Below are 27969 nucleotides of genomic sequence, written 5' to 3'. Positions count from 1 at the left end.
AGTTTTTGTAGTTATCCAAAAATTGAAATAACACAATGTTTTGACTCGATAACGAACGTCGATTGATACAGTTAACAAATTTTAGGACGCAGGCCTATTGTTCTCAACCACATTGACATAATATCGCTCAAATTTAAGAAAAAAATTTTCCTTCTTTATATTTTGAAAGTATACATTAAATAAGGGTTAGATACCAATTTATAAACTATTTCTTTTGGAAAATCAATGTCTACTCAATATGGTTGCCCAAAAGTTAACTGAAGGATGTTAACGTCAGTTGAAATATATTTCTTTACTATTCAGTTATTCTGGATAACTTGGATACACTTTTGAGACAAATTCTTATAGATTTGTCAAATAATGACTCATTAATGCAATAAGGCAAAAGCCATTTTCTTCATTAGTTTGTTTTTCTGATAAATTTGAATATATTTTCCTTTTGTAGTTTTTAATATTATAATTTCACTTCACTTTGATAGTCGATAAAAAAATTCCTCAATGTTGGTGGAAGCGCAAGGAAGCTGTGCCTAACTACTCTTTATCATATTTGTTTTATATTTATTTCCATAACAGAAACCAGCGTGATTTTGACGAAGATGTAATCTAATCTTTCCCTTGAATTGAATTGTAGCCTGTTTTTAAAGCAATATTTGGATTTTAGGGCATGATCAATGTAAGTTGCGGCTATAAAAAATGTTGAGTAAAATGAATGACTTCTTTCAGATGCTAATTTTTTAAAATTATATAAAACCTGAAATTTATAGTTCATTTATTATTATATTTTAGGTAATATAAACCTGAAATATAATGCTCAGCCCTATGGATGGACTGTACGGTTTCAAATTTTGGGCAAACGGGTTTCTTGTATAGGTATACTTTCAAAAGAAGATGTCAGAACTTTGTCAAATCGCTCAATTACTTTTACCAAAAGCAAATGGATCTGTTCAAAACATTTCTCAATGCAATAAACTTATCTTATAAAAGGAAGTTTTAAGACTAATTCAAAATGAAGTTGAAGAGTACGCCATATGACGACGATACCGACCACTAATTCTTTTTAATAAATATCACAAACAAGACACAAAACACAACTGTGTTAAATTTATAAAAAGATAAAATTTTATGATTGCATGTTGTCGTTTTTTTTTTTGTCCTTATTTCTTGTAGATTTCTTAATTTTAAATCCCCCAATGCTACTTTACTTAGAAGTAAGGACCATATTCACACTCATATAGCTTATATATACCTAAGTAATATCGTATCTAGATATAATAATATAATACATATCGTATAAAAATAAAATCATTAGCACATGCGTAGTAAATCATCAGATCTCACATCAGAGTCAGAATGTATATATTGTGTGTGTGCAGTTCCCCCGCCATGACCGTCGTAACGTTCGTTCTACCACAAGGAAAACATCTCTGTTGATGGTGATGAGTGACGAATCGATATACATGTCTGTTGGTATATTTGTAATGTTACCGTCGTTGTAGCGGGTCGTTTTTCGTCCGTCGTTTGTGTAGTGTGTTTGTTGTATGATGCATGTGTGCATTGTGCTTCATGTGCGACTTGCATTCTAAGATATATCATACACTACACGACTCCGAAAAAAAATTACTCACTGCTTTTATGTTATATCTGCATATGGATTATGTTCACGTTTAAATAGTGTTTTGACATTATTAATTAGTAAATTTTTGTGTTTAGTTTTTTTTTTCTCTTCATCTCATCGTTTGTGTTTTTTTATATTTTTAAAAAGTTTTTTTTATAAGTTGTTGTTTTTACTTCTTTGAGTTCTTGTTGAATTATTATTAAATTGTTTTACAAGTGAAATTATTTTTAAATATATATATTTATGTGTTTATGTGTTGTACAAAACGACGTTAATTTTAACTTATTTTCGTTGTATTAATTTAATTTTTATGGAAAAGTGTATGTTAGTTTGAATTGTGCGCTCGTTTTTTTTATTAAGAAGATACGCGCGCAGTCTACGGATGATTTAGTTATTTTTCCTGGTTACCAAAGTTTATTTATAAATAGGTAATAAGACTTAAGAAACATATATTTCTTTTACTAATTTACTTGCGCTTCCACCAAATTGTGTGATTTTAAAGTTTTTTCATTTTAAACACAGATAATTTTGAGTTGATTGAATTTATAGTTTATTCAATCAAATATTTTTCAATCAAAAAGTATTCGCTTTTTTAAACTATTTCTAAAATTTATGTAAAGGTAAACGTAAGGTAAAAATGAAAAAGAATGGAAATTAAAGTTTGTATAAAAACCAAAATTTATTGTCTCACGAAGTTAGTTATTAAAAATAATACTCAAGTTTGAAAATGATTTATTTGGATGAAAAAAACTTAATATAAATCAAAAAATATCTTAATACTTATTAAAAATCTACAGATGTAGAAAAGTTCAAACCAAAAATTGTAAAGGTTACTGAAATTATAATTCAAAACATTTAACGTTTTCGTGTTGAATATACAATTTTTTTATTTTGCATAATATTTGGAAAGATTGGAATGCATTTCTTATCGTTAAAATAGATATATTTCTGTCGGTAAAGTATTCTTACCGTTAAATTAGATACATTTCGTTCGGCAATTTTTTAATTATTTTAATACACGCATGCAATATGCATTCAATTTTTGGAATGATTTAAAATTGTTTATTTAAATTAAAAAAAACAATACAGGTATTGAAAAATTATTTTTCTAGAACTATATATTACAATAAGTTTTGTAGATACGGAAAATTTGTTAGATTAGAAAAATGTTTTGACGTATATCAATTTTCTGCTTTCGAATGTTTTTAAACCCATTTCTTCCAAACGAAATCACATTTTATGGAAGCAATTTTATCATATTATCAATATTTTTCTGGTTTTCCGTCGCAATTAACAAATTCAACAGTAGCGAATAGAGATTTCCCTTTTGTAGCAATTTTTAGTAACTGAAATAACAATATATCGTAAACAATTTTTAGTAGTATCTCATCGAAACCATAGTTTTAGCAGGACAAAAGCGGAAATTCCAGTTGCGGTTTCGACAGAAGTGATTTTAGTGGGGCATTATTTTTTAGCAACATATTTTTTGTTGATTGAAACGTTTTATTAACCTAACCCGTAACCGCTCAACTTTTTAACATTATAAACAAATCTCCCCAATCAATCTTAACTTATTTTTTAATTATCTGATTATCTGATGAATTTGAAACGTTGATATAAAATAATTCAAAAATAACCAATTTTTTTAATTAAGGAAAAGAGTTTCTAAGAAAAATTTTTATTGTCAATACAAATTATTTTTCGTGTCTAAAATTAAATAAATGGATTAAGTTAATTAAAAATGTGTCGTTGTGTACCTTCTTTATTATTAAATATAAAAATTAATTCTTTTTAAAGCTTCTTTACAATTTCATTGTAATAACTAGGTAAAGCTTCTTTCTTTAAAGATACTTGTATACCTGCTTGTGCTAAGCTTTTTATAAACCTTTTTGTCAACTTTTTACCAATAAGGTTCTATGATTTTAAGTATAAAATGAAACTATTTTTAAAAAAATTACAAAATATATTTTTTTAAAAGGAACAAAATTAAAATTAAAAAAAAAAAAATTATACACGTTTGAGCGTTAGTATCGGCAAACAATTTTATTTATATTTTTTATATGTGAATAGTTCACAGTAATATATTAGCAAGACTATGTAGAGGTCAAATAGCGAAGATATAATTCTTTCATTAAAGAATGTCTTAATTGTTAATTGTGTTACCAACATTGCAATAAATACTTCATTAAACAGAATTTAATGAAGTATTTGATTATATTCAAGTATCGTGTGTCAAACTTTCATCCATTTTATTTATAATCGAACCCAAACTAAAAGTTCAATTATATTATATGAACGAGAGATCTCATTTGTTCCATTATCTTGGATAAAACCAGTGGGCATCCGGCCAAATGTTTTACTGATCTTCGTATATATAAAGATATACAATGTTGTTGTCTTAATAATACAGTGCCGACGGCACTATGAATGTATTCTTCTAATATAATTTATAGTCGGGTGGAATTAGGTTTTTATTTGGAAGATAGTTTCAGACATCGGATTTAATTAATTTTTCATTTTACTGAACAAAATGGTTGTGAAATATTTAATTACCGATATCAGAAAATTTTAAGCAAAAAGTGTCTTAACCGCCTGTGATGTAGTCTGCCTGCTTTATTATTAACTTAAAATAAGAATAATAAATTTTTAAAAAGCTCGCTAATTTTGATATAAAAAGATTCCTTATTATGTACTTAAAAAATAAGTAGAAGGATTTTAGGATTGAGTGGAAGATTCCCTCCATTTCGAAAATATTTAAATTTTACATTGAATATGAAATCATCAACAACTTTTTTTGAAAAGCCCGCTTATTTTACGAAAAAAAGGTTCTTTATGATGCAATTAAGTAATAACTAGAAGAATATGCTTTTTTAATCTGAAAGAAAATAAAGTTGCCTCTACTTCACATATACTTCAAAAGCAGCTGAAAGATCTTTTAAGAAAACAGGACAATTTTCCAAGTTTTTTCGTTTTAACGAATCGAATTTATATAGGGTGATATCTAGAGTTTACCGCCAAAAATATTAGCATCAAGACTGAGAATGGTCTTTGGCAAAAATTTCTGGGCCTTATTCATTCGCAGACCGAAAGCCAATATTCTTTGCGACCATGCCAACTTGCATACCAAAAATGCCATTGTGCCGGACGTTTTCCATTGCTAGATTTTTCAGTGAAAAATTGCAGAATCGACAAAATTTGATCAGAAGCTGAAAATTATTCATAATTATTTGCTCTGTCACAAATTTTTCTCCACTTTAGCCAGCACTGATTTAATTTTTAGAACTTTTCGATATTGAAAAAAATGAGACGCCGTGCTATCTTTTAAGTCGGTTTTTAAATCAGATTTTGGCTTGTTTATGTATTTTGGTACAAGAATATCTAAAAAAAATTTCATCGTGACATAATACTATTAGCTTATAATGGCATAAAAATTTGTTCCTTAATTTCTTCGTTGCCATCCCAAATCCCTACGTTCTCATATCTTCGTAGCCAAAAAATTTAATTTTTATTCAAGATCAGATTTACTTTAACTTCGGTCATGACGAAATTTGTGACATTTATTTTTGAGATATTTTTTTAAAAAACAAAAACTTCACTAAAACCCAAAATTTTAAAGTATAAACTATTTTGAATCCGAGTTTTGATATTTTTATGCCTATGTTTACTCCACTAATTGTTCTGATGTTACAAAGTTTATTTTGAACTTTTAATAGAAGACATTGTTGACATTATTTTATTTTAAAAACGAATATTATTGTTTCAGGTATCTATGATACCTCCCACGGGAGATGCCACAGCAGGAAACAGCTTGACCGATGTTGCTGAGGCATTTTTAGGTGATTCTAATGATGGAATTGATTGGTGGCCAAGTAACTTTGATGAGGATTCACCAATGCCATTCGATGCAAGTGCGGGTGGCTTATGGGCTGGCAATTTTGTACCTCCACCACCAAGGCCAGCATTTTTAGATGATGATATTACACCTGATGGAGTTACAACATGTGATTTATGTTCCTGGGCTTGGAAAGATTCTTCAAGTCTTTTTTCATCGTTAGATGGTATGTTGAGTTATTTAAAATTTATTCAATGAATTTCAAAGTGATTAAAGACATTATTTGCATTTCAAAGTAATTAAAGACGGTCTCTGATTTTCGGAAAATTGTTTTACACACATTGCCGTTGCCGTCCTTTGCGTTTTTCCATTAGTTTTTGATTAGTGTTGCCTTTTGAAGAAGCTAATTTTTTGTACAATGTAACGAAAGCGTTTTAATGATCCAAATAATATTTAGAACCACGCCGTGTGTTTTCTTTTGTTTGATTGATATTTTGAGGGTTGATTAAGGACTACTTCTAAGCCTCCAATCCGTGCGAATATCAGCTCTTAGTAGCTAACTTATTAAGTTAGCAACGAGTTTTTGTAAAAACGTGCAAGTTCAGTTTTTTGTTTATTGGCGACGGAATTATTACCTTAGTTAAATTCAGTAGAGGCTTCTTTTGTTCTCCTTTGTAATTGCCCACATCCCACTCAAATTTAATGATGGTAAAAATATTTATGGTTTCAAAACTAATATCACATTACTGTCTGTCAGCAAGTACTGATCATTGACGAAAATTCTCAGTCTCTCAAAACGTGGGACGTTCTCTTGGAAGGTGACTGGATTATTTTGATTTTATGAACTTAAAATTTATGATCATACATACATCTAGAGAGCAAAAGTAAAGAATGTCTCAGATCTTAGCACAGCGCTAAACAAAGTTGCCGCTTTTCGCCACCGTTGAGCCGAAAAACAATAAACACACCACGGAAGCAGGTAACGAATATCTCAGAACTCATGTTCATTGTCATCTTCGGCGAGAATGGACATAAGATCTGAGACATTCTTTACTTTTGCTTCCTAGATATGGAGAGAAAAAAAACCAAAGAATTATGCGCAAAAAAATGAACAAAATAAACTTCGACTGAATTTATTGAAGGTTTAGTAGCCATTAATATTCCCTCCAAATTCAATCAAACAAACTAAAATTATTTATAGAGTTAATCGTCAGTCTTTCGTGGCACCATACCTTCTTCAAGAAGCAATGTTTTACAAAATCTAATCGATATTTACGAGTGACTTTTGGAAAATATTCTTCAACATCCTACTTGCAAAAGTTGAAAAAAAATATGTATTTCTTAAAAAATTACATATTAATCCAATAAATGGGAAAGCTTGAAAGTGGCTTAGCTTTTATCAGACTTACTTCCCTTGTGGTGTAAGGAAATCTGATGTTTGATAAAATTGCGGAAGAGTACTTATCGATTAGTAATTTTGTATTTGTAATTCTCTTCTCTCTGTGTTTTAAAAGCTTAGTCGATATACCAATCATACGACCAAAAACGTTTGAATCCATAATTTTTAACATAAAAAAAATCACTATTATTCTCTTTAAGGTAAAAAAAATAATTAATGTGTCTATTTAAGACATGCATATGTGCGTCGTTCACAAACCAAGATGTTGATGAAGTTAACAAAAAAAAAGCTGTTTTTTAATAATTTAAACAACATCTCAATCATCGATGACACGCCAAAACAAAAAAAACATTTTTGAATATTCAAGAATGAAATGAATTATATATTTTTTTTAAATGATCTTGTTTTATGAAAATGATTTTGTTGACGCACTTGCAACTCTTACAAACACAAACACATACACAAAACTCTTGTGCATAATAATTACTTTCTGATAGAAAGTTGTCTTTTTCACAACGAAAATCGAAATCAAAAGTATTATATGTGATAAATCATAAAAAATCAATGTTTTCAACCTTCTGGAAATTTGGTTCTGTAAGACTGCAGTACAGCTTCAATAACTCTAATTCTTTGACAGCTCGAATTCCCATTCGTTTTCATTGTTACCCAGTAGCGTAACTATTGCCTATTTAGATGTGTTTCACCAAGAAAAATGGGTCCCTCTCCTCCAGTGTCCCTATTAATTTTACATCAAGGACTACTGAAAATCTGTACAAAAATCTTACCGATTTTTGTACCTTGAAAAGGCGTTATAGATTAATGATTACTAAAATGATTCTTGAGAATTTTCATATTCGCAAAAACAGTGATAAGATTTGGAACTTTTATCTACCAATCCTGCGTACCACCGACTTATTATTGATATCTGCCATGGATGGCAATATTTCTAATTCACGATGAGCGCGAAATAGGGAATTTATGAAAGATAAATTTTCAAGATTGATTTGCATTCAGGCTGACAATGATTAACTCAAGAAGAAAAGAGATCATGATAATTAAAACTATCATTCTTATACATGATTCACGGAAACAGACTGAAATTTTCATAATTTACCCAAAAATTCGCTTTTATACTCTCCAAGCATAAAACAACATATCTATAAAACATATGTATATCAATGGTGGAAGCGATGGGAAAATCGGGACTTCACTTACCTTACCATGCATTGTTATACATACCTTCATGCATTGCAATTTGAATAAAAGCTTAAAAATACTGCAGCAGCGAAATTGTCTACCACCTCGAACATGCCGTGCTTAAGCATTTTTCTTTTTCATTACATACCTACATAATTCAATTTTGCTGATTTGTTTAATAATAATGTTATCACGTGGTCGTAGTATCCGACAAATTTCCTTTTACGTTTTGTCAGACCGATAGCTTAAATATGCTCAGTTGAAAAAGCTGCACTTTCGAAAGCAATCGTAGAGAGAAAGTTTGGTTGACTCGCCAAAAGTTTTGAGTAAGTATTGAACATTTAACGAAAAGGGAGCTTTCTCGCGGACTATTTACATAATCAGAAATTTATTGGTTTCGTCTGTAAAGGTGATATCGACGACGGCTTGCTTAGAATGAGACATAGACATCTGTGCATATGTTTATATTTTTTATACCTTTTAGTCCTTTGTGTAATATCACATACATATAAATATATATAGGTATTATTTATATTACATAAATGTTGTTCCATTCATGTGATGTCTCATAAAGAGAACCAACAACCAAGAATAGAGAAGTTATGTGTTAGTCTTAGTCTTAGTCTGCTTTATTTAAAATAATGTTCTCACATTCATTCACACACTGCTTTAACAGTGTAGTGCTATGCTAGCATAGTGTAATGAAAAAGTACTTAATTACAAAAAAAATAAAGAACATGAAAATATAGTGATTTTTGTATGATGTTTGTCGTCAATTCCATTTGACTTCTGTGCATTCTGAATACAGAGAAATCTCTTTTAAGTTTTTACGATATTCAATTCACGACCGAGTACCTACGTAACGAATTCTAGAGACTGATTTTATATGTGTAGGTACCTTAATTATTTATTATTTATGGCAAAATAAATTAATGACATATAATAACAAGTGAAAAGAAACAATTGACTGAGTTAATTGTTTGAATACCATTTTAAGACAGTTGATTACGCAATCGTTTGTTTTTTTACGTCATATCAGTATAGAAAGATAGCCAAACATACAAACATACATACACACTTAACTGATATTCCCATTTAATACAAACTACATAATTTGCGCCTCATTTGCGCTCTTATGGGTAAACAGTGATGTCTATGAGAAAATATTTCAAACAAAAGAAGTTTTTTTTTTATTAGGAACATTTTTTACATTTAAACTTTTGTTATATCTCTAACGGTTTACAAAATGTTTCTTACAGACCCAAGACTCAATTGACCTATGTTGCTCATTTACGAACTCGATCTCACTTCTTATGTCCTGAGCACGCTATAAAAATTTCAACTTGATATCTTTTTTCGTTTTTGAGTTATCGTGTTGGCAGACAGCCGGACAGAGAATCGAAAATGAACTAACATAATTAGGTGATTTTATGAACATCTATACCAAAATTTTGTTCGTAGCATCAATATTTTTAGGCGTTACAAACTTGGGTCATCAATTTTATAAAATGTATTCTATAAAATTGATGGCTCTTATTCTTAGTTAGTCGTGTTATTCTCTACATCATTAAATACATAATGAAATATTATATTAATAATTAATCATCTCTCAATTAATGATCTTAAATGCTGTTTTACTGTAATAATCGCAATAGCATCATTAAACAAAAGAAGATATATAACTCAAAAATCTTAAGCTAATGGCGAATTGATGTTAAACATCGTGTAAATGTAGTAGGTTTAAGCAAATTGGTTGAATAGTTCAAATCCTCCTTTATATAGTTTTTAATATACAGTAGTGTTAATCAATGATAAAGTGAACAAAACAATATTAATTTTGAAATTTTATCGAATCTCGAAAAAATGCTATTTATCTTAAGTTTTTAAATTCAACGATTTTATGGTACAAAAAGAAGTCGAACATTCCATAGGCATCATTACGAGGTGTCCTTAAAAAAATGGAAATAACTTAGTTACTACATATTATGGGAAATTTTACATATTCGTTAACATCATAAAAAACGTCTTAAAATATCTAACACTATATATAAAAACAAATAGCATAATACACATTCAAATGAATCATGTTCTTTCTACAAATTAAATGGATACAAAATATATAGAGCCTTTGCAAATAATAACTTTAGGAACTCTCAAGATACCATCGAAAAACCGTCAAATTGCAAGCATGCTTGTCTATTTTTAAAATATGATTTAAGTAAAACTCTTCCATGCATACTTCATTTTTTTGAGATTAGTCTTTACTGGCCAATTACCACAGCAATAGCTGAAAGGCCATTTGCGTCACTCAGACGTCTGAAAACTTATCTAAGGAGTAAAATGAGAGAGGATAGGCTAGCAGGATTGCGCTTTGATGGCCATTGAAAGACAAAAGACAGCTGAGCTGATGTTAAATGTAGGACTCCATATGTTGGTCGAAAAATTGGTTATAATTTATAATTTAAAAAAAGCTGTATTTTTATTCTTCTTATTAATATTATAATTTTAATGAAATACTGATTTTTTAAAGAAATATATAACTTCTAGAAACTTGTAGAAACTCTATAACTTGTGGGAAGAATATCTATTTTCGTCAGTTTTAAAATAATATTTCCATAATATTAATATTGGCCGAAAAATGCGTGTCGTTATAAACTGAAGTAAAACATTAAATTCGTAAATAGAAAAAACATTAACAATAAATTCTAATATTTGATTTACTATTTATTATTTTATTTTATATATTCTAAGTAATGAGCACAGTCTAGATAACATAAAACACATTTTAACGGTAGCCGTTTTCGACATCTACCAGATCGAATCAATATCCGAATATTATATTTTAAAAACTTATTAAATAATTTCATTTTATGAATACTTAAAATTCCTATACAAAAATTAACATACTGTATCGAATATTTGCCCAATAGATTTTCCTTATTATGATTATATCGCTAATTAGCGTTATCGTTGTCATTATCACTAATTATGAATTCACTTCCTCCGTCGGAAAAATTTAAATAAATGAATTATTAAGATTATAAGTCAGATGCATCGGGAACAAATAAATGGTCCGATAATTTAAATATGCTGGTATTTAAATATAATTAATGAAACCAAAAAAATTTCCATGATTTATGTTATAAATAGAAAAATGATATATATAATTATTAAAAAGGAGGGAGGTACTTTTTTTTTACACATAACCTGCCTCTAATACTGCATATGGTTTGTATTTTTATTAAAAATAATTTATTATCATTAAGAACAAACTCATCCGCTATATTTATAGTGTAGCGACCTTCTTCACTTCCTTCAATTTTTTATTAAGCGTCTAAATCATTAATCTAAGCTAAAGCCATCGGAATTCTCTGGGTGATAGTTTTTTTATTCATTCCTAAAATGCACAATTTTCAGGATACAATTTATTATTTTAAAGAGATTTTTGTGCATACTTAAATGAAGCTTTTAGACAAAGAAACAAGCTTTTTTTTTTGAAAAATGATTATCTATATAAAAATGCTTCAAAAAATCAAAAAATTCTCCATTGATGGAGCTCAAATTTTGACACGATATACAAACCGATTTAAAGATTGTTTTTTAAACCCTCGGCGAAAGGGAATATGGAGGTGGAAGTGGGGATAAACCAACGAATATTTTCAAATATACTCAAGTGGAGGTATCAAATAGAAGGGCATGATTTGTACATTACAATACTGCAAGTTACATGTACATCAGTTCAGTCATTTAAAAATTGTGGTCGTCGTTTAAAAAACCTTTTATCGGGGGTTTGTCAAATTTTTATTAGATTTTCATTATGTTTATTCGCCCCAGTAACAAAGCCGCGACCGTGAGAAAGCAACTTTTTTCAAGTGTGCTGAGTTGCTGTGTACCAGCAACCTTGCTATCTGTTGTTCACAACGAAGCTTTGCAAAGTACAGCTAGTAGATTATTAAAAACTTTAACTTTAACACCCAAATTTGATATTAATTTATTTTCGCCAACACTTTTCAATATTACCACCACAAAATTAAATAAACCATTTGGAATTAAAACAGAAAATTGGATTATATTTATAAATTGATTTTCATAAATTATTTTTCTCTTTTAAGAGATTTTTTCTATTTCTATTTTAGAACCAAACCTATATTTGTTTCAAATTATTGTATCACTAATTCTCCAGATTTATATTCTGTCAAATAATATTCTGAAGTTCTGTACTAAATAAACAGTGGTCAATTTTGAGAAAATTAAGAATACCTAATAAATTCGAAAATTTAAAATTTTCTGGGTAACTATTCGTAATCCCTCAAAATATCGATAAAAAAAACTATTCTAAGAACGAACAACGTCTTTACTCTTTCGTAATGAACTTTCACAACTAGAAACTGATTCAAATCTTCCATTAATCTAATTGATTCTGAGATGTTTCAGCGAAATAATATTTGAAACATTTATTTTTTAGATAAATTCCTATCTTGCCATTTTTCTAACTATTAATTCAGAAAAATTTAGGATAGATACACACATTATTTGATTTGTTCAATAATTTTTAATGATGTTATTCTTATTATGTAACTATTAAAAAAAACACATTTGAAATTTATAAGGACTAACAATAACGGTGGCAGTGACAAGTTTGAAGACATATTTTTATTGCAAAACAGATAAAACAATCATGACATTACAATCTAAAATCAGATATTATTGTTTACTACGATATTACTTGTATGGTAACGTCTTGAAACGCAAACGTAAACGTAAGAATGATTTTGTTGAAGATACAAGAAATTGTTCAAACGTAACTAACCAATTATTTATAAAAATCTAGTTTTTAGAAATAATTGCATCTACACTGGAGCGCAAAATAAATGACTCAAATCTTAAGAGAATTTTTAAAGCCTTTAAATTTTCCAGAAATAATTTTTGAAAGCGAAACAAACTTGAATATTATTTGCAATAGATCAAGTATGTAATCTTACTAAATTTGGGTCATACTTTTTAAATTTGTGATCAAAAATAATCTAGTTCTAATAGGTTTCAAGAAGGTGGAGTCCTGATCACGAAATTATGCTCATAAGTGATAGATAGCGAAAAACTGACATCGCAGCTGAAAAGAATGACTTAAAATTAGTGGGCTTCAAAAAAAATTCAAATAACATCGGATCAAATTTGCCTGTGTTATCAAAAAAATCGAATTTTATAACTTTATGACGTCATCAGAATCCAAAAAATTTAATTTTGCTCTATCACATCCAAATTTTATCCCATTTTAATAAACCAAGTATGTAATCCTACTAAATTTGGGTCATAATTTTCAAATTTCTGATTAAAATTAACCTAGCTATAATAGGTTCCAAGAATGTGGAGCCCTGGTACCGGAATTAAGCACAACAGTGATAGCTAGCGAAAAACTGACAGCGCAGATAAAAAGAATGACCCAAAATTAGTGGGTTTCAAAAAAAATTCCAATAAGATCGGATCAAATTTGCCTGTGTTATAAAAAAAATCAATTTTTTAACTTTGTGACGTCATCAGAATCCAAAAAATTTAATTTTGCTCTATCACATCCAAATTTTATTTTGGGTCATACTTTTCAAATAAGAGATCAAAATTCAAGCATTTCAAAATGCAAAAACTTATTACAAAATATTAAAAAGTGAAATATCTATGAAGTCGATATTTTTTGCTCGTGAGTATACAAATTATGTTGCAATTATAATAATTTCCTATAAAAAAGTTATCAACCTGTAGAATAATTACATTTTACTCAAACACGTACATATTTATTATATATTTAAATGAATATTTATATAAATATATTATTACAAGAATTAATATCACATTTCCTAATTGTAAAAAATAATTTTCTTTAAAACTTAATAAATTTATTTTAATTATTATTTAAAGTAGATATCACTTCTTATGACAGACAACCTGTCCAGAAAATAACACCTTACTTGATTTTATATGAAACATGATTTCTTCATACATAATATCATCTAGGTAACTTAAACTCTCTGAGACTGACTGCAGAAGGTTATGATGTGTTGTGTTAAATCAAAATTGTTGTTTTTTTTTATTATTATTTAGCGTTCCGTATTCCGTGAAAAATTATTTATAATAATAGCAATGTTAATTTTTTACCAATTATTCGAATAGTGTTTTTCGACTAAGTGTGGTACAATCTTAATCTCGGTACCTACATAGTTGCGCCAGAATATCAACCCAAAAATAAATAATATTCTTTTTCTCTTTGTCATTTACTGTTAAATTACCATCTTAAGAGAATAACAAATAACAAGTGAATTTTTATTATCCTTCTCCCTAAACTTAGCCCACAGCCTCAAAAAAAGCTGCATGATATAAAATTTTCTCAAATAGATTAATTTTTCTTTTTAATATTTTATTTTCACGACGCTTCCACCAAATTTCTGTAATTCAGTGTATTTTTTGAAATTCAGTTTTTATATTTTCATATTTTACTTTTGAATATCTTTTTAAGATATAACTTATTGATCTAAAAGAGTTGGTATTGATATAAGGTCTATATTCACCCATCTGATAACCAGATGAGACACATTTTTTATGAAATTTTATTGATTTCTAAACACTCATATCATAGTTTTTCTTTCGAAAAGTGTTCATGGATATTTTTAATTCAATTAATTTTAATCAATTTTATGAATGAATGGTTTTTTGCAGGCAAGCCTATACTATTATTTTCGTAATTATATTATCTTTCTTCTGTTACCAATTTCGATTGGTTAACAGATCGGTGTAGTTCCCTATATTTACTTACCTTTTTATATATTTTTATATGGTATGAACAGATCTACAACGATCTTTTAGACAATCGAAATTGATATCAGAAAAAAGATATTTTAAAATATAAAAAAGGGAGGCTTGCCTTAAAAAACCGTTCATGGAAAAAATTGATTCAGATTAAGAACTAAATAAATTAATGTTGTTTTATATTCCCAGAATTTACATAAATTAAAAATGAGTAAATTCTTTAAAACCGTGTAAACAATGAAACATTACTCAGAAAATTACTTTTATTTCAATATTTACAATCTTTTCCAAAATTTAATATTGGAAGTATCAAACTGCACGCGCTATCATCTTTACCGTAATTGGGCACTTTAGATCTAGGAACATAAATTTTTTTAAAAATGTCATTTTTAAAATCTGTTTTATAATACTAAAAAAAAAGTTCGTTGCAGAAAAAAAATATATAAATCAAGTTAAGAGAATTTGATCTTAAGGGCGTAGCAAAATATTTACACGGACACGTGTTTCGTTTCCCTGTTAAGCAGTTCAGTGTTAATTGCAAACAAAACACCCAAATGGTTTCATATTTCAAACGATTCACATTTTTAATTATTTCCGCAAAAATTTAAAAAAATATTATATTTATAATGAAACTAAATGTGATATGAATGAAATAAAATTAGATATCGTATGATTTGAATTTACTTCACCATTTAAGAGTTAGTGACCGCCTCTAATTTCATTTCATATTGCATATTATAGTTAATTTTTATTCATTTAAAAAGTAATATTTCATTTGAAAATAAATTACACAATTTTTAAATAAATTAACTAAAATGTTTAGTTTACATAACATATGTAGCAAAATATAATATGTACGCATCTATCCTATGTATGGATTAGGAGCCAGGCCAAAAAAAGTTTGTTGAATTTACTAATTAGCTGATCATTTGAGGAATGGTCATAATAGTTGTGTACACACACAAACTGCGTTCAGTCAAGCGAACGATAGAACAGGGGTTCAATCGTTCCCAATTTTCAGCTTTAATAAATTCATTTCAATTCCACGGAAATCATAAATGAATCTTATCTTTTTATTTTTCATAAATAAGGACTGACTAACCAGCCCTGTTCTAACCTTTAACTGACTGACTGTCATAACTGTTATCTATATGCAATATATAAGCTGTATAATAATTTTCAGCCTTAATAAATTCATTTAAATACCACGGAATTCATAAATGAATATTCTCTATTTATTGTTCATAAATAAGGCTTGACTGACCAGCCCTGTTCTAACGCCTAACTGACTGACAATCATAACTGTAATTTATATGCAATATACAATCAATATAACAATTTTCAGCTTTAGTAAATTCATTTTAGTACCACGTAAAACTGCACCATTTCGATAGCATATATCTGACCCCTGTTCTATCGTTCGACTGACCGCGGTATGAGTGTGTACACATCTACTCCAAACCTCAAATGATCAGCTTTAGTAAATTCAACGAATTTTTTTTTTTGGCCTGGCTCCTTCCATTAGCATAAATATATTAGACATATAAAAATAATATAAAAATATTGTAGGTTCTATAAATAGGATATATTATGGATAATTAAGAAAGAAAAAGTTCATACATCTGAATATAATTTATTACAGACGAGTGGTGCGTCCATAAACATCTACATTATACATGTATATTGTATATAGGAATTGTTTTTTATTTTTTGTCAGCATGTGTTGTTTAATTGTTTAAATTATGAAGGTACTTTGTAATAATTATATTAAAAGAAGATTTGTCAATGTGCCCAAATCTATAGCACGTAAAAATCTAACAAAACGCAATATCTCGAGAAAATAATGTTAAAAATGATCTTCATTAAAGGCAAATTATCCACAAGCAAAAGTAGGCGCGAGGTTACAAAACAATTGACTGAGTTAATTATTTAATATCAGTGCTTACATTATTTTATTTTATAAATTAGAGGCCGGCGTTTAGGCGACCTTTTAAGAAAGTGTGATTTTTGAGAATGTTTCACAATAGTTGAAGCTATCTTTAACTTTTCAACTCCCTAACTTTTATAGTTTCGGAGAAAATGTACACCAAAGTTTTGTCCTAATTTGCGCCCTCGCGAGTAAGTAGTGATTTCTACGAAAAATGTTTCAAACAAAAATTTATTTTTTTATAAGGAACATAGTTACATTTAAACTTTTGTTCCACGGACCCAAGACCTAGACCTATGTTGCTGATTTACGAACTGAATCTCACTTTTTACATCCTGAGCACGCGATAAAATTTTCAACTTGATATTTTTTTCGTTTTTCATTTATCGTGTTAACAGACAGACAGACAGACAACCGTAAATTGATTAATATTTTTAAGCGTTACAAACTTGGGACTAAACTAAGCATACCTTCATATATATTATATATATACAGGGTATAATTAATTGTGTAAGTATGCATACTCCCCCCCCCCTCGGAAATATATGCATTTCGCTAAAAATTTTATTGAAATTCATTTCACAACAAATTTTACAGGCGAGTAACAAACGGACAAACAAACAAAAAGTCGTCCCATTATATATGAATAATTTTAAGAAGATATTGATAAAATGATTATGTTCCGACTGCTAAATAAAAATTATAAATGTTCTTGTGTAAATGGGAAATTTTAAAAATTAAAAAAGAATTTTTTCCTTAAATATCAAAAACTGCATTGTTTTAAAAAATATCTCTCAAACATAAACTTAAATTTTATAAATTAACTTAAATGTAAAAGTTAAAAATTACAAATTTTGAGTACCTATTTATAAATAAAAGAAGACTATAAACAAAATAAATATTATCAATTTAAGTACAAAAAAAAATTAAAAATAAATTTTTCAACATTGTATAAGTCATTTGGACTTATGAATCACAGACGTACGTTCAAAAGTATACAAGTTGAAAATATTTGTAAAATTTTAATGAGTTTTTAAGTTATTAAATAAATTCTAAATGTATACAAAATAATTGAAACATTGAAATTATATATTTTTTTTAAGTATTATTCTTTTAATTTAAATCTATACATATATAAGAATGGAAGGCTGACTGATCGATCAACGCACAAATGAAACCGCTGGGTCTAGAAGCCTGAAATTTTGTACACATGTTCCTTAAGTAACGTAAGTTAATTTCTGTCCATAATAATGAATATTGCTCTCACTTATATACTGAGTTTTACCGTTACTGAGTTTTACCGTTTTTTAAGAGGTACGTCTACGCACCCCTTTGAAAAAATTGAGAAAAACATAAAACAAAATTTTGTTTCGGAATTCGATGAAACTCGGTTGATGGGATAATTTTGACCCAAAAAGTATAAAAATCAGGTTAATTTAATGATTGGATGCATAGTTTCTGAGATATCGCAATATTTGGATCGATTTTAGTCCGTATCTCAAAAACTATTCGACCAGTCAACAAATGCACCCGATTTTTGTACTTTTTGGATCAAAATTACCTTATATACTGAGTTTTATCGAAATTGGGACAAATTATTGTTTTGGAACTTGATGAAACTCAGTGGATGGGGTAATTTTCATCCAAAAAGTATAAAAATCAGGTTAATTTACTGATTGGACTTATGAAATGACCAAAACTAGACTCACGGTCTAAAAATATCTCGCTTTGGAAAACAAACAGGCTAGAGAAACAATATTTAAATTTCTTTTTTTTTTTATATGTAATTTGTATATCATAACTGTAATAAAATTGCCTATAAATAAAAAGAAAGTAAATAACTCAGTCTGTTTTTAGCAACGGCTAGGTAACTTTTCCAATCTGTGGAAATTAGGTATATTTGTCGAAAATAGAACATCACCAAAATCGAAGTGTCCATTAATAATAGAATGAATGCATTGATATAAAAACACAACGACTCACAACAGACTATCAGAGTAGAGCAGGTATCAAGTAGGTACCAGAGTACCCAAGTAAATGGTTTACTAATAGAATTTGTAATAAAATGATATCAATAAAAATATCTATATTACAATAAAAGTCATCATAAATAAATAAATGAATGTTACAATATTAAATGCAAATCACTTCATTAATATACAAAAAATACATAAAATCGTAGGAAGAACCAAGAATCTGAATGAATGTGTTAAGTTTTTTTTTTTAATTATAAATTTTTCGGTTAATTATAAAAGTTAATACCTTGCTTTGTTGCTTTATTTATGATTATACGAATCGTATAAACTTTAAAAACAAATAAGCAATTAATGTTTTAAAATGGTAATTTAAAAACAACCTTTAAAACGTTTGCGATATTAGTCCTGGTGCCCATTAGCATACATTGTCGTAAGCCCCAATCTATAAAAAAATTTATTGTCATCTCTCTCAACCATTGAGGCTTTCTTTATGTCCTGTCTGGAAAGTTTTTATATAAGAAAGTTCTCGGTAACTGAGTATTCCTATTTACGGGCTCGGAAAATTTTTCATTGCTTTTTCATTATAACAGGTAGAATCATAGAATAACAAATTAGAAATCGATTGACATGATATCTTAAAAGGGGGATGTTGTAAAATTTAACGTATATGTGTGTTTGTCTGTAGCATCGTATCTCCTAAAAGATTGAAGGGATTTTTTTTTTATGTTCGAAAGATAATTTGATCGAGATTGTTCTTAGCTATGTTTTAAGTACAAGTTTAGGATACCATCCTCGATACGATAACAACTCGAAAAGAAGTAATAAATAATATAAAGATGTAATAATGAGCAGATTTTCTTGAAAAAAGGTAATAACACTCAATAAAATTACCTGTCAAAAAAAACAAAAATCGCTTCATCCGTTTAGAAGCTACGTAGCGACGCAAGAATAGACCAGACCTAATTTTATATCGAGGGTTTGTAAATTTATGTCGGGAAATTTGTTAGACATAGGGCAGTAGTCTAACACCTAAAAAGGTTTATGTGGCTTAATTATACTCTTTCGCTTTCATAAACTATTCTGAGGCATTGAACAAGAAATAGAAAAATCATTTTGTCCAAACAGAAACGTACGACGAAAACTCTATTTTCTCGTGTGCCGGGCCAAACATTTTTTGCAGTCTTAATTTTAATATCTCCGTATTAGAATAATAAAAAGCAGGTATCCGCCAATTTTTAGCCCTCCAAAAAAACGCCACACTTGTGGTATTTTTCGTAGAAGAAAAAGTTGCTAGGCTAAGCATTATTTCCCCATAGAATTTTTAGAAGTGTATTTTTGGAATGGCAATGTTTTCTAACCGGCGCCCAGTCTATATAGTCTGATTCGAATAAAAGTTTCCACCTTTATAGCCTAGGCTTCTTTCTTTTAATGTTGTCTATATATAATATACTCGTACATACAAAGATTTTTAATAGTTAAATGTTTCCCGCTGTTTAATCTCGTTGTACCATTTTGTACGATTTATGTGTAAACAAACTGTGTATAATTAACTTTCCACTCTACAATTAATATAAATAAAATATTATTAGTTCAATTCTTTAAACCACAGTTTATGGATCATCTTTAAATTTTATTTAAAATTATAAACCATAGCTGAGGCTAAAGATATTCCTGCGTTCAATTAATACTTTATCGTTTTTCATTATGCGAAAGTTATGAATTGTTTCATATGCAAGTATTCCGAGGTAATTCAATGTTGCTTACGACACAAAATATACCCTCAATTACCTAAAATAATCCATCAGTCAATGTGATTCATTTGCATAATGGTGAATCATTTTGATTGCCAAATCAAAATCGTAATCGCCAGAACCGTCAAGCTTTTAACTTTGAGCATACAGCATATGACACTTTGAGAAAACAAATGTCTTATGTCTAAAGCTTTAAAACTTTTAGCGGCCTCGAAAGATACCTGCCATTATGAATTAACTAAAACTTTGGCTGCTGTTGTACCATGGATAACGGAGGGTGATTGCTCTCACGAGTAAAGTAATTAAATCCATACCATAGCACATTATTTATATATAATCCCACTAATAAATTAATTATGGTTGTTTAATTTTGTAAATAAACTTCTTTTATATGAACCATAATGAAATCTAAATACGGAGTAAATATTAATAATTGACATTAATGGTTTTTGTCGATAGGTAATTGATATTTATGATAGTTTATTTATGAAATTCCTTAAAACGTATTTTAAGTAATATTTTTATAAATAAAAATATTAATTTTTTAACTCTCTTTTCAGAAGCTCCCGGAGAATTAGGATGGCTTCTAACATTAATTATTGTATCATTAATATCAGCGGTTATTGGTGCTGTAATTATGGTCACAATTCTTCATTGGCGAAGATTCAAAACATCTGGTTCAAGAGGTAAGTTTATGAACTTTAAAATGTTAACAATAAAGAGTTAATGACTCACCAGTTTTCTCCAGAAAATTTCTTACGAAATGTTTACCGTTTTCTCCAAAAAATTTATTGCGAAATGTAAAATTAGAGTAAGATTTTCAAAACTTCACTTCACTATAAAGTGTAATTTTCAGAACCTCACTGCACTATTAATGTATTTATTATGGTTTTTCAAAAACTTGCTACTCTAAAAAAGAAAACTATTTAAAGTTTGTTATTTACACTAGAATTTAAAATTGATGTAATTCACTTAAAAAGTATTTACGATAAGTCAAAAACTGTTGATATAATACAAATTTTCAATTGTTTTAATTTAGACCTGGAGCTAAAGCCCGAAAAATTTTGTATAGTTTATAGATCTGGCAGTAACAAAGGCATCATAAAACATATATTTGAAAACCGTCTAAATCAGGGCTTCTTAAACTATGGGTCGCGACCCCATTTGGGGTCGCGTAGCAAAATTCTGGGGTCGCGAGAGGTAAAAATACAATTTAACAGAAAGTGTTTTTTAACTTGTAAAATTATTGTTATAAAGATAAAATAACAATTATCGTAGATAAATATAACATAAAATCTTCTAGATCGGAAAGATTGTTTGTACCTGCATTTCTATTAAGAGTATTATAATAACTTGAATAACATTTACTATGAATTATGAAATTTTATTGGAATTAATAAAAATATAAATTTATTTTTGTCAATCTCTAAAAGCCGAAATAATCCCGAGAAATAATTATCAACAAAATTTCTATTTATTATTGCTGAAGAAACAGCTTTAACACATATTAAATCCCAATATCGTTCAGCGATAAAAAATGTTGAAGAGGTCTTGCGTCCAGCAGTTTCAAACATTCCACCAAGATTTGATTTGTTATGCAATAAAAAACAGGCACATCCATCTCATTAAATTTTTAACTTATACTTTAATTTAATACTTACCACGCAACTACTTGAATATATTCGAGAGAATTAAGACGGTCAGAATCCACTTTTATTTTTGAAACTATAATAAATACAATTTTATAATTTTTTGTGCAATTTTTAATTTTAGATTTTTGTATGTTTCAAAACGAATTCTAAACTTAAATATTTTCATATGTATACATGTTTCATATACATACATGTTTCATATGTATGTATATTGTTACCTAATATGTAAATAAATCATCAAAAAATATGAATTTATTTTTCTTTTATATTTGTATGGGGTCGTCAAGAAACTCGCAATCATAAATGGGGTCGTGAATTACAAAAGTTTAAGAAGCCCTGGTCTAAATTATAGTAAGATTGTCCAAGAATGTTCGGAATATTATAAGTACGCCGAAGTACTAGCTTTTTTCTTAATTGTTATGTTTTACTTGCTAAATTTAATATCAACTGAAGCTAGTTTGGTTAATTATCTTAGCAGGCTTTACTTAAAATTATTTTTTATTGTTGCAGGTCTTTGTTCGTTATGTGCCAGTCCATCAAATAATTTAGAATCAAACAATGTAACAATCGAAAATTGTCAAAACTTTCGAATGCGGGAACGAGTACCAACTCCAAATTCTGATAGCGATAAGGATACAAATGGGCCAAATAACAATGCAAATCCAAATAACTCAACAGTTCCTAATGCCGGAGTATGGTCCTGGTTAACATCAAAGAAAACATCGACAAGTTCTATACAGTTTTCACCAGCAAATTCAGTCCCAGCAGAAAATCATTATACACATATGGACGATGCGTATGCGGCTGTTGGAGAAGCATTGTACGCGGAATTAGACAGAGAATCTAATTGCAGTCCTGCATATCAAAATACCGCCTATACAGGATCAGATACAGAACCTGATGCGCCAATATCATCGGCACCAAGTAGTGCATATTATTCTGATTTATCAGTGACAACAATTCCCGAACGGGCGTATGAAATTGTTGGTAGTGTAATACATAATGTGAGTGTGGCGAAACCGTTGTGGGAACCTAATAATGAAGCAAATAGATTGAACGATTTACGAAAAATAAATGCTTTACCAATTGTTAGGCTTTCAGCGATTAATGAAACTGTTACAGTACAACCGTCTGATTATGTTTGATTAACATAAATAGTATTTGTCAATAGTTTTGCATAATAACAAATATTGTGATATTTTCTAACGTACTAGCGATACTTAATTTATTATTTAAAATATTCATGAAATGTGAAGAAATATATTGAAACTTAATTATTAAATCTGTTTCGACTTTTGGATTTATCGAAAATCAATTCAAGCTTTGAGAGTGCGAGATTAAGCTGACTTCAGATGCATTGGCCAATCAAAAATCAATGACAACTCACTCTATAGCTTCCAAAGAGGATTTAATTAATCGTTACACGATTTAATTAATATTTACCACAACTTTTTGGTTGAAATTCAGCGCTAAAAATGGGGATTTAAACTGATTTTTCATTAAGTAGATAAATGTAATTATAGAGTTCTGTAGACTGTAAAGACAAGTTGCTTTAATTAATCTAAGATCCATCCTAAGATCTATTAATGAAATGTTATCCACGTAAAACATATTCAAGCAAATTGTACGTAACATTTATTTAGTACAATGGCATCCTCATGTATAAACGACGATGCAATATAGCTCAATATCGCTGAATAGTAATCTTATTTTAAAACATGACCAATTTTAGAAAGTTTCATATTTAAAATTGTAAAAAAAAAAAAACAATTCTTTTTATAGTAATATTTATTTAATCGTACCCTACGCTGTTTTATATAATTTAAATTTATCAAAAATGAAATCTAATGACATTTATTAAAATTCAACGAGCATATTTATTAGGTTGAACATATTTTGACAAACAATACTCATTCCATCTTTGATAACTATCTTTATAAAATGTTCAAGTTACTTTACAATATACAAGGAATAAATCTATAGATTACAATCAACATAAAAGATTATTATTCTAAGCTTTTTATAAACAGAAAATCGAGTTTATGGTATATTTTATAATCTCAAAAAATGGAAACATCAATTTTTTTTCCAAACTGTTCGATTACTCTCAAGATTTTATTATTTAATCTTTAACTGGCTGTATAATTTATTTGTCAACTGTATTTATTTGTATGTAGATTAGAAGCTGAAGTGCTTCGCCAATCTTGTCCCGTTACTTCCCGGATATTAGTTTAAAAACTCATTCATGTAACAGTAGAAAATATTTCGAATAACTATAAAAACAATCGAGGTAAAAGTCATTAAAGATTTGTTTGTATCTCTTTCTAGCAAAACAAAATTTAGCATGGAGTTCTTATGTCAAACATAGTATATGACGTCAAATACAATGTTCGATCTTTCTATCTAAAATTACTAGTTGATCTTGCCCGATTTTAATTTTAATTTCACTTTTTATCATTAATGTTGCGATATTTACATATTTTGTTAAGAAATGCGAAAAAAATTTCATGAATACTCCCTATTCCTATAAATATTGGCCGCTATAGCCGATATGTCGTTGTAACCAATGTTGTTTTAGCCGACACAGTCATGTACGTATTTATATAGGGATTCAGTCGGGACCTTTCATTTTTATCTCTGCATTATAACCGATATTGTATAAACCGGTTTTGACTGTAATGTTCTCTTGTAAATTTTATTCATCTGCATTGTTAAAGAGAAAAAAAAGATAAGCGCAGGAATATATTTCCCTCGTGATTTAGAAACCAAATATATTAAAGGTTTTCAATGTAAAAATAATAGTTCAGAAACGAATTGAATTTTCTTAGATATCAAATTATTCCTATTGCGATACGATGAATAAATTTATAGCAACCTAGTCTTTGTAATATTAACGCGTCGAAAAATATTCCGTAATAGTTGGGAGCAATGAAAATCAGATAAAATGTCTAAACATATATTAGCCAAAAACATTGCGAGTAAAATTTTGATAAATTCTGGAATACGATATTTATTTGATTTTCGAACTCTGCATCTCTTTTATAAGGTTAAACCAATTGAAGTTATTTAAATTTTGTAGAAAATTAATCATTTGGTACATATCTAGCGTCAAGTACGCTAAATGTATTGAACAGAGAAAGATGTATCTTCCTCTTTGTTCAATATATCTAACGACCTTGTTAAGCCGCAGGCAAATAGTTATCAATAGTTAGATAATTAATAAAACACGAAAATAAAATTATGAAACCAATAAATTATATAACAGACAGTAGTAAAGGTAAAGATGTATAAAAAAAATTTTCTTTGTACAAATGTAAAAAAGTTCATTTGAAATCACTTAGGTATGTAGAGATGTGCAATTTTTTTCTAGAAAATTCTGTAATGTGTTGTGTGAAATTGTATATAATGAGTGTGAATATTGTATTGATTGTTTGTATATTTAATTTGAATATAAAAGTTGTATATAGAAAATAATAAAACATTTTTTAAATTAATTTATATTATTTTAATTACTTCATTGACTGGACCATTTATTTCCAACTAATCCAAACCTAATTCAAGAATTTCAAACCAATTTGGTACAAACGACCCTTGCTGTATCCTTTTCCGTTAAAATATTTTCCTAATATTTTAACCCATGATGGGCTACAATTATTACACGATCTGAAACTGCACATTATCTCCCAATCTGAAAAGATCCCCATATGATTACAGGTAGCATCAATAAATAAATAAAAACATTAATAAGAACTTGTTATTGTTTTATTTATCAGTCACAATAAATATTTTTTACAAATGTGTGAAAGCCATGCACAGCAATCAAATCGATTGGGCGAGAAAAATTCATATTAAAAACATTACACAATATTTTTATAGCGCAAGACCTTATGGCTCGTCCATTGTTTAAAACTATTCAAAATTAGAATGTGGGATTGCAGTTGTTTTATATAAACTGAGAACGTCATTTAATAAAAAAAAAAAGTAAACTTATCACAATTCGTTGATAGAAAGTTACTTATGTATCCATATATGAATCCAGTGATTTTTCTAGAAGCAAAAACCATTCAAATTCTAAAAACTATAAACAGATTGGTTAAGCCAATTAGAATGAGTTCGAATTTAATTTTTCAAATAGGCCAATCACTACAATTAAATATCCATTTACGGGGTTCTACCATTCACAGCCTTTTAATGATTCGTCTCAACATAAATAACGTAACGTTTCCTCAAAAGGTTATACTTTTATAAAATAAGGAGATAATCAAAAATTTTTGTTTCAGTTTAAATAAATTTTAGGCACGGATACTACGCTGCGGAATTCCGCACGGGTTGAGCTTGTTCTATTATTAACCAATGTTATTACAACTTTTGCCTCAAGATACAAATCGAAACTCATTATAAAAGGAAATAATTAAGTTTTTCATAAGAATCGATTAGTAATCACTGGATAAATACATAAAATATTATTTTAACATAAATTAAATAAAAAATGGTGCTTCATAAAATCAAATTACATTTGAGTCCCAATCATTTTAAATATGAATCTGAAAAAGAAAGGGTTGTAAAAATAATGAATAATATTATTCAAAAATACAAATAAATGATTACTATTCAAATGCAATTAAAAAAAGAGGTTGTTTAAAGCTAAAAATTTATGTCATTAATGACGATTTTAAATTAAAAATAATTATTTAATATATTAAAATTGATTTTTAATTTATTAATATATCAATAAATGTTTTAAATCCAAGTATGATTATTTTAACAATAATTTTCCTAGGATAATTTATATGACTTAAAATTTTACTAATATATTTTTAACACATTTCAGAAGCTATTTACTTCCAACACATTCCGTTCTAAATTTAAAAAGTTAAGTTTGTAAAACTGTTCTAAATTTTGATTGTTTTTCTTTTTGGCACATAATATCAGCAAATAAATATTACTCAATGTATTGCAATTTCATGACATTCAATTGAAATTAGCGCTGCCACTTTCATTAATACTGCGTTTATTTATATATGCCAGTATGCTGTACAGTAAGATGCCTTCATCGTTGATTATGTTAAATACATAAACAGCAATTATATATCAAATCATTCGGCGCAGCGTACTAGTATTAAAAAAAGGAACATAAGCTATGTCAATCAGAAATCAACTATAGGGTTTCTACAGGGTGGTGCAAAAGAAAGGTTATGATTTAACTTTAACATATAACAGTGAACGACAACCGTTGAACTTTTGATTGATAATAAAATATCCACTTTTTAAACCCTCGTTTTAACTTGAAATATCGTCGATTTTTCAATAGGTAAGATAGCTATTAGATACTCGTAGGTAAGATACTCGGTAGGTAAGATACCGAGGAAATTATAAGCAACTTGCTTGAAAATTTTCCACAGTCAAGAAACATATCGAAAAGAGTTAAATGGTTCTGTTGAGGGTATAAACCAAATGCGTTATTTCCTGCAAATTTCAAAGGATCTCGTTGTCTAACGATTAAAACAGAACAATCTCAATTAAAACGAGTCTGTAACATCGGTAAATTTTGGAAAAAGTTTTGAAATTTTTCGAACTTAAAATTTGTGACAGCCCTAATTGAAACACAGAATGAATGTTTACTATAATTTTTTAAAAATTCGAAAAAGACAAAATATTAAATGGCACCACTATAATAAGAATGCATTTTGTGAAAAGGTTTTGAACAATATTTGCAAACTCAACTCACTAATTCACGTAGGTATACTTTCTCTATGTATAATTTCTTTCTTTTGAGAAATTTTTCTTTAAGTAAGAACAAAAATATATTAAATATAAAACCATAA

At 28.3% G+C, this 27969-nt stretch overlaps 1 protein-coding gene across 2 annotated transcripts; it reads left to right on the top strand.

Annotated features, from left to right (window-relative positions):
• The first annotated feature begins 1845 nt into the window (after nucleotides 1-1845).
• Nucleotides 1846-23810, top strand: LOC123294869. 2 transcript variants are annotated; one of them, XM_044876052.1, is made up of 4 exons: nucleotides 1846-2043; nucleotides 5379-5673; nucleotides 21056-21178; nucleotides 22655-23810. In XM_044876052.1, the coding sequence occupies exons 2-4, from the start codon at nucleotides 5385-5387 to the stop codon at nucleotides 23287-23289; spliced, it is 1047 nt and encodes a 348-aa protein (XP_044731987.1). In that variant the 5' UTR covers nucleotides 1846-2043; nucleotides 5379-5384; the 3' UTR covers nucleotides 23290-23810. The 2 variants fall into 2 exon arrangements, with proteins under 2 accessions (XP_044731987.1, XP_044731986.1); XM_044876051.1 differs by having other exon boundaries at nucleotides 21053-21178.
• Nucleotides 23811-27969: the final 4159 nt, after the last annotated feature.

The sequence above is a fragment of the Chrysoperla carnea genome, chromosome 3, assembly GCF_905475395.1.
Source record: "Chrysoperla carnea chromosome 3, inChrCarn1.1, whole genome shotgun sequence".
Lineage (NCBI taxonomy): Eukaryota > Metazoa > Arthropoda > Insecta > Neuroptera > Chrysopidae > Chrysoperla > Chrysoperla carnea.
Note: the sequence above shows the minus strand (reverse complement) of the source record. Positions and strands in the feature narration are given on the sequence as shown.

What these genes read in the sequence shown, in the direction of transcription:
- LOC123294869 (XM_044876051.1), top strand. Translation starts at nt 5,385, where the DNA reads ATGATACCTCCCACGGGAGATGCCACAGCAGGAAACAGCTTGACCGAT. An exon ending in TCTTTTTTCATCGTTAGATG is followed by an intron (nt 5,674 to 21,052) that starts GTATGTTGAGTT and finishes CTCTCTTTTCAG; the next exon opens with AAGCTCCCGGAGAATTAGGA. An exon ending in CAAAACATCTGGTTCAAGAG is followed by an intron (nt 21,179 to 22,654) that starts GTAAGTTTATGA and finishes TTATTGTTGCAG; the next exon opens with GTCTTTGTTCGTTATGTGCC.